Below are 11,352 nucleotides of genomic sequence, written 5' to 3'. Positions count from 1 at the left end.
AAAAACAAATTTTTGTCATTTTTTTATCCTCTTTAAATTCCAGAGAGAAAGCAAAATGCTGGTGTCAGTGATAAGTGGGAGCAATTGATCTCCACTGAGCGCGGAAGCTGCTGATCGCTCGCTGCGGCCTGTGGGTGGCGCCTGACTCCTCCGGCCTGACTTTAAAGCAGCCGACTGTGCGAGCGTTTTGCAGTCGCTGCAGCTGCAGGATTATCTCCCTTCCTACTGACAAGTCTGCTCCCTCCAAGGGCTCTCCCTGGTCGCTGCCCCACACCAGCAGGAATGTATCAACCTGGTCATCTCTGAACCCCAAGGATTATTTGAAAGAACCCCTTTATTTTTTTGGGGGTAAAAAGAGAAGGAAGTTTAATTTCTTGTTCTATGCAGAGTTTGCTGCTTCTCATTGGGGGTTCATGGAGCTCAGAGCATTGATTCTGCTGGGGATTATTGTTACCTCCAACACAGGTAAGTGAAGCTGCCAGTTCTGTATCCCAATACCCACTTGTTGTTTGGGGGGTGATTCAGTTCTTTTCATGCTGCATTATATTAACCTTGCTTCCAGTACTTTTTCTGTAGTTTTGAATGACTTTTATGGGGATCTCGTGCTAAACTCAGCATTTTATAGGTGCATTATTATTTTGGGGTGTCTCAGTACCAGTGTGCATTACTGTTCTAGGGGAGGAATTAGGGGTACAAAATTAGTACAGTGGACGCAGGATCATTTTATTCCGGTTGGTGATACTGAATAACCATCTGTAAAAGCAGTAAATATCCAAAACTCCAATATTATGGCAGTCGCCCGATATTGGGTATTTCAGTGCCCCTTTAGTAGCTGCGGGTTGGGATATGACAGTTTGGTGACTGTGTAGAACAGGGGTGCCCAACCTTTTTAACCCGTGAGCCACATTCAAATGTAAAAAGAGTTGGGGAACCACACAAGCATGAAAAAGTCCATTGGGGTGCAATATAAGGGCTGTTATTGGCTATTTGGTAGCCCCTATGTGGACTGGCAGCCTACAAGAGGCTCTACTTGGGACTATAACTAGTTTTTATGCAATTAAAACTTGCTTTCAAGCTTGGGATTCAAAAATAAGCCCCTTCTTTGAGGACCCTGAGAGCAACATCCAAGGGGTTGGAGAACATCATGTTGCTCACGAGCTACTGGTTGGGGATCACTGGTATAGAAGATATTATACAGGAGACACAAGTGATGCTCCTACCTGGGGACTTACCTGAGCTTACCCTGACAATAGTATTTTTGCTGCTATGTTTTAGAGGAATTATAGTTTATATTAAATGCCAGCTGCCTGTGTATTCTATATTATAGGAGCAGCTCACAGTTTATAACAGGGGGGTTGCGTTTCATTTGCTGTCACTTGACCTATATATATAACGAATGGGTTCTAATAAAGGGGGGCACCAAGCTGACCGTTTATATTAACCCTTAGCATTATGCCACAGAGCCTGTCGCACGGCACCATGTGACTCTTGTGTAATAGATCCAAGGAAGGTGCCACTCCTGTGCCTTTGCTTTCCTACTTGGCACCATATACAGGGCAGGATCACTTGTAAATAAAGAAGGGGAACTTGGAAAGGAGACTCCGGGATCTAAGCTGCACAACCTGCAATAGAGTCAGTACAGTTCTTAGGTGGGCAGGTGTCTTTGTCCAATACGTGACTCTCACATTTTCTGATGTTGGAGTGTTAATTTACAGACCCTTAAGGTCATGCTGAAAAGGAAAGTTATGCCCCATGACTGGAGAGGGAGAAAACATGTAATGGATTAAATGTCAGCTTCCCATTTTACTTATTAGGAGACTTTTGGGCACCCCAAGTATATAAAGGAATGCGGGAGCCCTACCTGCAGTTTCAAATGGGTCCCTTATATATGTAGGGTTGCCACCTGGCCGGTATTTTACCATCCTGGCCAGTAAAAATGATAGTTGATCCCAATGTTATTAATAGGGAAAATAGATAAATATATAGGAAGGCCAGTATTTTTTTCCAGAAAAGGTGGCAACCCTATATATATATATGTACTATTTACACATCTGTATTTACATGGCGTGGAAAGCAAACACAGACCCCCATTCATCCCCAAATGTATAAGTGGGAGATTCAGGCCGGGGGGGGGGTTGGGGAATGATTATTGGGGAATACAGTAAGAAACATGGGTGGTCAGGGCAATACATTGTTGTTTTGGACAGGAGACTGATCTGCAGGGATGGAATCATATAGAAATGATCAGCAGGGAAGCATAATACATTTACATGTATATACCTTAGGGCAGAGCCATATGGTCAGATTCGGGGAGATTAGTCTCCCAGCGAGAATTCTCTTCTTCAGTGCGACTAATCTTCCCCGAACTGCCTTCCCGCCGGCTAGAATCCAATCTCCGGCAGGATGGCACTCGGATCACTTCATTTTCCTCGTAAGGCAACTTCGGAAAACGAAATGCTCCGAGTGCCATCCCGCCGTCGATTTACATTCTAGCCAGCGGGAAAGGCAGTTCGGGGAGATTAGTTACTGGGCGACTAATCTCTCCGGATCTGAACGCGTGTCTCTGCCCTTAGTGTCAACCAGTGGTGTAACTAGATGTTACTGGGCCCCACAGCAAATTAATTTTAGGGCCCCAATCATATACAGAGGTTACGGTATTTTACCAATTATGTTGAAATTGCCCATTATTTGGGCCTCATGGACTCCCCTTATACCTCCTGAGCCCCCTGTCTAGTTACACCCCTGATGTCAACGCCCTTCCATGTGGTCTTGGCTCACCCCAATCTTTTTCAGCAGAAATCATGCCAAATGGTAATTAGGGACCTGTTGTGAGAATCCAGTTCCCTCTTCCCCATTGTTATCATCCCTTGGTTTGGGGGGGGGGGTGCAGTTTTTTATATCTATAACTAGGTCTCGGTGATTGTATTAATCTTGATAAATTACGCAAGAAGTGAATATGGGGAGGAATGTGATATATTTATGTTGTAAGGAGAGGCACAACAGCTAGGGCCATAGAGCTGCTTTTTTTTTTTTATTACTGGGCAATAGGGACTAGTGAAAGATCTGATTGGATGGACACACCTCACTTTATGTGAAATCTGTTTCATATGATCCCGAAGACCTGACGTGGTGTTACCTGACTGTTCCTGAGCTCAAAGGGCTTTGAAGACAAATCCAATAATGTTCTGGAATTATTTCCCGTCTGGAATAGGGGGGGGGGATAACATTTCATAAGCATAACAATTTCTTAGTAGTTCTGTTATCAATTTGTCTCTGTAGAATCCAGATTAAAGGAATATTCCCATGCTGGGACTGACACAGGGGTGGGGGGCATGAGCAGGGGGAGAGAGAGGGGCTCTACTGAGCCATATGGCACGGAGGGCTATTCCGAAGTGCCGTGCGTAACCACATACAGACAAACTGATAAAGTAGCTAACAAGGGAGCTGCCCTTAAGAGCTTGCACTCTCTGAAGAACAAGGAGGGGTAAAAATCTCACTATTAAAGATATTGGGACACATAAGGGACTGTGCCGTTGGTTTTGCCTCTCTCTGCACCAGCCAGAAGTTAGGACGGAATTATTTGAGCAATGCCCACAAAGTAAAGCAAGTGACTTGTTTTACTTGCCCTTTAAGGATATATGTTAAACCATTGCTCCCTTGAGCATTTCTTGCTCAGTGCCAGGGAGTAATGTTACTTCAAACTGAAAGGGCCGTAACATAAAACTTTTCTTTTTCCCCAAACTCCAGGTTTTGCTGTTGTGTCTCTGCCCCAACCACCGGGGGGCAAACTGTTAAACCAGTTACTAAAGGAAGGAGCAAGGAAAGGGAGTCGAGGGGAGAAGGAATCTGAGACCAACCCCCTCCAGCCTACAGGGTCTGTGCCTTTGGGTACAGCATCTCCAGGACCCCAAGGGACTCCAATTCCTGGATATGAGCAGAGGAGCCGCACCTCACATCTGCCCGGGGATTCTGGGGGAGCCCACAGGAGAGATCGGCGTTGCACCTGTTATACATACAAGGACAAGGAATGCGTATACTACTGTCATCTGGATATCATATGGATCAACACCCCTGAGTAAGTCCTTCTCTTATATACCCCCAGCAGGTCCTGATTGGAAGTCCAAAGACCCCCGGGGGCACATGTTATAGAGTTAATGCTGTAGTGCACACCTGAGACCCCAGCGAGTCTAGCTTTATATAAGTGACGGTAACTCTATTTTACTGTGAACCCCAGTATACTGCATACCTTCCCACCACTAATGTCCCCTTTATTTCCTTTAAAAGGGCAGTTCACCTAACTTTTAGTATGTTATAGAATGGCCAATTCTTAGTAACTTTTCAATTGGCCTTTTTTATAGATTTGAATTATTTGCCTTCTTCTGACTCTTTCCAGTTTTTAAATGGGGGTCATTGACCCCATCTATACAACAAATACTCTGTAAGGCTACACATTCATTGTTATTGCTACTTTTTTATTACTCGTCTTTCTATTCAGGCCTCTCCTGTTCATATTCCAGTCTCTCATTCAAATCAGTGCAAGGTTGCTAAGTAATTTCGATACTAGCAACCAGATTGCTGAAATTGCAAACTGGATGAATAAAAAGCCAAATAACTCAAAAACCAAAAATAAAAAAAATGAAGACCAATTTCAAATTGTCTCAGAATATCATTATACTAAAAGTGAATTTAAAAGTGAACAGCCCCTTTAATGCTCTGTTATTTATTTGCTCCCCCTATAAAAATGCTTAAATGTAAAGTTTTCCTTTTAAGTAACATGCCTTTTGCTATATTTAAAATCAAATTCTAAAGATTCATATTTCAGGGGGTCACGCAATGAAGATCAGTCGGCTGCTTTCAGCTAAATTAGACAAGGCTGCTGCCTGAAAGCTCACATTTTCCCAGCAGAAAAACTGAGCGAGAGACTCGTGTCTGGTGTCAGAGAAATAAAAATGATCATAAAACTAACATTGGGTCCTAGACCCAGACAGCCGTGTGTTTGGGGATTTGGCAGTAGAGAGATAGAAGGACTGCAGGACTCTGACTATTGGTAATGTTACATAAAAGCTCTTATTAGAGAAAAGATACAACTTGTAGCATCGTGTACATTAGAGGAAAAAAACCCCATAATATCCATTGAGTTTAGCCCTTCAATTTAATTCCTACTTATAGTTGCCCAAGAGAGAAAAAAATACAAACAGATTCCTTCTATACAAAATCTCAAGGAATTCCCTTGGTGTAAGGATTTTTTGAGGTTGGTGGTAGAAAATATATTCAAAAATTCTTTTTTTCCTTTTAAAAATATCAGCCAACCTTTAAAGTTTTTTAAAATGTCATCCTCAAAAATAAATGTCCTTTTATAGCTTTAAGTAGGCGTGGTCCTTTTACACATACAGTATGAATAAATATATAAGCTTTTCATGTATTTTTTTTTGGAGGTTAGTAAATAAATACCAACATTTTTCTTCTTCTTATTTTTATAATGTTATAAAATATTTTTTTGGTAGAAATGGTCCAATTGTCTGTTACTTGTACAGCAATAGTCAATATACATCCAAAGTCAGTCCTCTTACATTTTCGATTTATACAATAAATCAGCCGATCCGTTTTTAAAATATTGTTGACTCCATTTTATCCAAATATTTCAAATTTTAAAAATGATTTTTTTTTCTTTGTAATAATAAAACAGTACATTGTACTTGATCCCAACTATAATAAATCCTTATTGGAAGCAAAACCAGTCTATTGGGGTTATTTAATGATTTAAAGGACCAGTAACATCAAAAAATGTTTTAAAAAAAATTCGTTAGTATTCATTGAAAAAAACAAACCACCAAGACAAATTAAGCTTTCAAAATCGCAAAGCCTTTATTAAGAAATAACTTACCAAAACACTTCTTCAGAAAAGGCGACAGGGTGACGATCCATCGTGCGGCACTCGATTTCTCCTCCCTGGCTGTCTCCTATAAGGAAGGCAGGGAAGAGAAATCAAGCGCCGCACGATGGATCACAATCCCCTTTTCTGAAGAGGAGCGCAAACCGAGTTTCGGTGAGTTATTTCTTAATAAAGGCTTTGTGATTTTAAAGTTTCATTTGTCTTGGTGTTTTTTTTATTTTCAATGTATACTAAAAAAAAAATGTTTTAAAAATTTGATATCACTCGTCCGTATGAAGATCCGTTATCCAGAAAACCCTTGTCCCTAGCATTCTGGATAACAGGTCCCAGCAGTACCCAGACACAAAATGTTGGGAAATAAGAGATTTAATAGCGTGAACCAGACCCTCTACGTAAAATTAGGGAATGCTTTACCCATATGTTTAATTTTTGTCCCTATGAGACTAAACATCAGGATCCTGATGAAGGGTGGGTGTTCCCCCCCCCCGAAACGTTGATGGGTGTTCCCCCCCCGAAACGTTGATGTTTGGTGGCTGAATAAAAGGGGATATTCCCCGACTGCATTAATCAGCGTGTGCGCGGATCCGTTTCTTATACACATTGGTTGCTAAGGGACCCGGCCGGGTCAACGGAAGGAACGCACCACCAACTGCAGGATTGGTGAACTACAGGTGTGCGGTAGGAGAATTACATTGTGAATGAGAAAAGGCCAGCGCAATGCACTTGCGGCACTTCAATTTCCGAAATCGCCCAAAGTTGCCTCATGAGGAAACTTCGGGCGATTTTGGAAATCGAAGCAGGCGGAAGGCAGGAAGAAGGCAGTTCGGGGAGATTGTCACCCCGCAGAAGAGGTGATTAGTCACCAGGCGACTAAATCTCCATGAATCTGCCCATCTGCCCCTAACAGTGGCGGAACTACCGGGGGAGCAGGGGGTGCGATTGGGCCAGGGCCCGCACCCCCTCAGGGCCCCCCGGCAGCTCGCGTGCCACTGTTTCCGGGCCAAAAATCACGTACGGAGGGGGGCGGGGGGCCAGACTGCTCATCCCGCACCAGGACCCGCCTCCCTCTAGTTATGTTACTGGCCCTTAAGGTCGGCGATATTGGGCTGATCCGATCGCTGGGCCCTAGGGCCCGATATTGCCCACTTCAATGTGGATCCGATACGGGCGGTCAGATCGATGATGGGATTTTTTAACCTGCCCGAACGATATCGATCGGGGAAACCTGTCGGATGGGCCAACAAAAGGGCCTTAATTAGGGTTGCCACCTGGCCGGTAAAAATGTTGCATGATTGCAATGGAAGTATTGGGAAAAACCATAAAAACAAAGGAAGGCCGGCATTTTTTTCTAGAAAAGGTGACCTTAATATATAGGGACAGAGGCTTGGGGAAAGTATTCAAAGGAGTACTACCTGATACAGTCATTTGGAAAACTTCAACAAATTTCAATGACAAATAGAATAATTTGACACGACATCAAGGGTGATTAGCTAATTAACAATAAATAGTTAGTAAGGGGAAAGGCATAAAGATAGAGAATGTGCCAAAGACACAAGTTTCTGCAATAAAGTGATGTATCCAGGGCACAGTAGCGGCTGCCTCTGTAGTACAGTTTTGTTTTCTTATTTGGCTTCTGGGAGAAACGGCAGCTGTGATAACCTTTTGTGTTTATATCCCATAATTAATCTGCCTCTATAAATATGAGGTTCATGTTGGTTCAGCCCGGGTCTCATAAAAACACATTCTCTGCTCCAGTGTCGGACTGGCCCGGCGGGACACCGGGAAAAAAAGCCGGGCCAGACCCCCTCTACATATAAAAATTTTGGGAAAAAAAGTTTTCGGCAATGCGCATCGCCGCTCGCACATGCGCACGAGAAGCGCCGCTCGCGCATGGCGGCGTTCGAGCGGCCAAACTCGGTGCGGCGCAGTAAGGGGGCGGGGGGCCATGGACCAGCAGTCCCGGTGGGCCCTGGGCCCCCCAGTCCGACCCTGCTCTGCTCTTATGCTTTTAATAGCAATGACATTTACTGGAACGACTGTAATGAATGTATACTGGGAAGTTGCTTAGATTTATATTATTTGTTTTATATGTATAATAACCATTTTATTTGATTGTGTGACTGCAGGTCGCCGTTTTGCAGATGAAGAGTATAGTTAATTTAATCAGGGTTAATCTGTGCCTATATATTATACAGTTACATTATGTGCATATATGATATGGGGGTTACACTGTGACAGTGGTTGGAGGAAAGATGGGGGTATATCTGTGCCTATATATTATACAGTTACATTATGTGCATATATGATATGGGGGTTACACTGTGACAGTGGTTGGAGGAAAGATGGGGGTATATCTGTGCCTATATATTATACAGTTACATTATGTGCATATATGATATGGGGGTTACACTATGACAGTGGTTGGAGGAAAGATGGGGGTATATCTGTGCCTATATATTATACAGTTACATTATGTGCATATATGATATGGGGGTTACACTGTGACAGTGGTTGGAGGAAAGATGGGGGTATATCTGTGCCTATATATTATACAGTTTCATTATGTGCATATATGATATGGGGGTTACACTGTGACAGTGGTTGGAGGAAAGATGGGGGTATATCTGTGCCTATATATTATACAGTTACATTATGTGAATATATGATATGGGGGTTATCCTGTGACAGTGGTTGGAGGAAAGATGGGGGTATATCTGTGCCTATATATTATACAGTTACATTATGTGCATATATGATATGGGGGTTACACTCTGACAGTGGTTGGGGGAAAGATGGGGGTATATCTGTGCCTATATATTATACAGTTACATTATGTGCATATATGATATGGGGGTTACACTATGACAGTGGTTGGAGGAAAGATGGGGGTATATCTGTGTCTATATATTATACAGTTACATTATGTGCACATGTGCTGCATATGTTACACATGTGTTTGCCTCTGGCAGTGCTACATTCTCTATCGGATGTGGATTCCATAGCACATTTCTATCTCTTCTGTTTAGGAAACACGGCACATTAGATTAGGGAGAGGCCAGTGAGAGGCTCATGGGGAGAGACATCTGCTCATTGCTGTTGCCCTTTGTAGCATGTTCAGAGTGTGCTGTTTGTGTTGCTGCAGATCAGGGAATGCTGAGAACGAGGGGATGAGCGGTGGGAATGAAAGTTGATCGCGGCTGCCTGCCATCCAATGCTAAAGCAGCGCACGGGAAGCCGACATGCTCTGATCTATACCATGTTTTGGTTTATATTCCAGTAACTTGCCAAATATGTAGAACTCGCTGAAACATGCCTGAACATTGGGTGTGCGAATCAAATTAATTATTTTGCGGGGGGGGGGGCATTTCTTAGAATTGGGAAACTGTGGTACATCCCTGTGCTCAAACACAAGTAGAATTACTCCTGGTTTTTGTAAAGAGTTTTATTTGCCCTTTATTTACTGAAGATCTGTAGAATTTTTCATGAAGACTATGGGGTATATTTATCAAAGAGTGAAGTTAATAGTGAAGTTCCGCCACTAGAGTGAAATTCCGCCACTCTCCATTCATTTCTATGGGATTTTTATGGGCGTATTTTCACCCATTGACTTCACCCATTGATAAATACGCCTTTCAAAATCCCATAGAAATGAATTGAGAGCTGCGGAATTTCATTTTAGTGGCGGAACTTCACTCCTTGATAAATTTACCCCTTGGTCTCTCACCAAAGTGGAAATTAATTGGCAACTTCGGAATTTAGTTGCAACTATATGTATCATATATATTTTTAATTCACACAAAGTAAAAGAAGGACACGATCCCCCTAGTGTAATCCCATATTTCTTTATTAGAATGAAATGCACTTACAAGATTGTAGGAATCAACAGTTAGGGTTGCCACCCCGTATTTTGCCGGCCTGGCCGGTAAAAATGATAGTTGATCCCAATGTTATTAATAGGGAAAAAAGATAAATATATAGGAAGGCTGGTCTTTTCCAGAAAAGGTGGCAACGTTATGAACAGCTCATAAATTAGCGCATTTTCCTGCACCGGCGTCTGTTTTTGCCGGCAGCATCCATTTTTTTGACGCAGGTGTCTGTTTTTTTTTTACACCGGCGTCCATTTTTTTTTTTTGATGCCAGCGAATGTTCGCAACCGTTTTACGAATTTATTCGCCGGCAGCGAATCGTGCAAATTCGCCGCAAATTTGCACCTGCCAAATAAATTCTCCCATCAATAGTTCCAGGTATTTTTAAAATGATTCAACTCCCATGATCTCTCTGGCGCAGGATTTATATTGTTGTTTTCAGCGCCGTTTAATGGTTACATAGGTAGAATAGAACATTTTGTACATCAACCTCCTGTGAGAAAAAGAAGAATCTATAAATAAGCGCGTCTTCTATTTCCAACCTGGCCCCTAGCTTGGGCTTCATAGAGAATCTTTTCGAGTTCTGGAGCCCGAGGGAGGGAAAATGTCTGATTAGAACCATATTAACATTAATGTCTTTGTTGGCTCCCCCTCGGCTTCTAATAGGGTTACACAGATATATGAAACACACCCCTGCGAATTCAAACACAATTCCACAACTTTCTTGGACAGCAAACATTTGTGCTGAATTTCTCCATAACTGACCGATGGTTCACCTGGAAGATCATCTAGGAGAGTAAATAGTTAAAGGGCTGGTTCACCTTCAAGTCTAACTTTAGTATGTTATAGAGTGGCCAGTTCCAGTCATCTTCATTTACATTTTATTTATTTATTTTAATTATTTGCCCTTTTTCTTTTCAGGGAGTCACTGACCCCATCTAAAAAATAAATGCTCTGTTAGGGCTCTTACACACGGCTGTTTTACCTGCGCTCCCCTGCATTGCGCTTTTTTCCGTTCAGCCGCAGGGGAGCGCAGGAGTAGACACAGTCAATAATTTTGACTGCGTTCGGCGCATACATGCAGCTGTGTGAGTACAGCCCCCTTCAAAATTATTGACTGCGTCTATTCCTGCGCTCCCCAGCGGTCAGGGTCGGACTGGCCCAGTCTCTTATTCAAATTAGTGTATGGTTGCTAGGGTAATTTGGAACCAGAAGCTAAATAACTCAAAAACCACAAATAATTAATAATGAAAACCAACTGCAAATTGTCTCAAAATACCAGTTTCGCCATCATCCTAAAAGTTGTCTCAAATGTGTACAACCCCCAGACAGAAGTGGAAGAGCACTAATAGATGCAAAATGATGCCATTTATTGCACACTGAGGGGGCACTTATGTTTGGGGACAGGCTGCACTCATGCTACGTAAAAGAATCCTATTTGCTAGAATCCTTCATTGTGCCACCAAAAGCAGGCAACTCTGTATTCATGGGGGCAAGCACGATTCTCTTTTCTCCAAAAAGGGTTGTAAATGACCCCTCTTGTCCCTGAATCTCTCCCTTAAGAGCTTTAAGCCTATACCCCCTACTCTGGGA

The 11,352-nt window shown here is 42.6% G+C and overlaps 1 protein-coding gene across 3 annotated transcripts in view; it reads left to right on the top strand.

The window, feature by feature from the left end:
- edn3.L (endothelin-3 L homeolog) overlaps nucleotides 1-11,352 on the top strand; it is a 50,684-nt gene that overhangs the window by 1,258 nt on the left and 38,074 nt on the right. For 2 of the 3 annotated variants that reach the window (XM_041575418.1, XM_018233869.2), the window contains exons 2-3: nucleotides 44-465; nucleotides 3,748-4,075. In XM_041575418.1, the coding sequence (XP_041431352.1) occupies nucleotides 414-465; nucleotides 3,748-4,075 (380 nt within the window). In that variant the 5' untranslated portion in view covers nucleotides 44-413. 3 annotated transcript variants of the gene reach the window in all.

The sequence above is a fragment of the Xenopus laevis genome, chromosome 9_10L (assembly GCF_017654675.1).
Source record: "Xenopus laevis strain J_2021 chromosome 9_10L, Xenopus_laevis_v10.1, whole genome shotgun sequence".
Lineage (NCBI taxonomy): Eukaryota > Metazoa > Chordata > Amphibia > Anura > Pipidae > Xenopus > Xenopus laevis.
The sequence above is the reverse complement of the archived record's forward strand: the minus strand, read 5'-3'. Positions and strand labels throughout refer to the sequence as shown.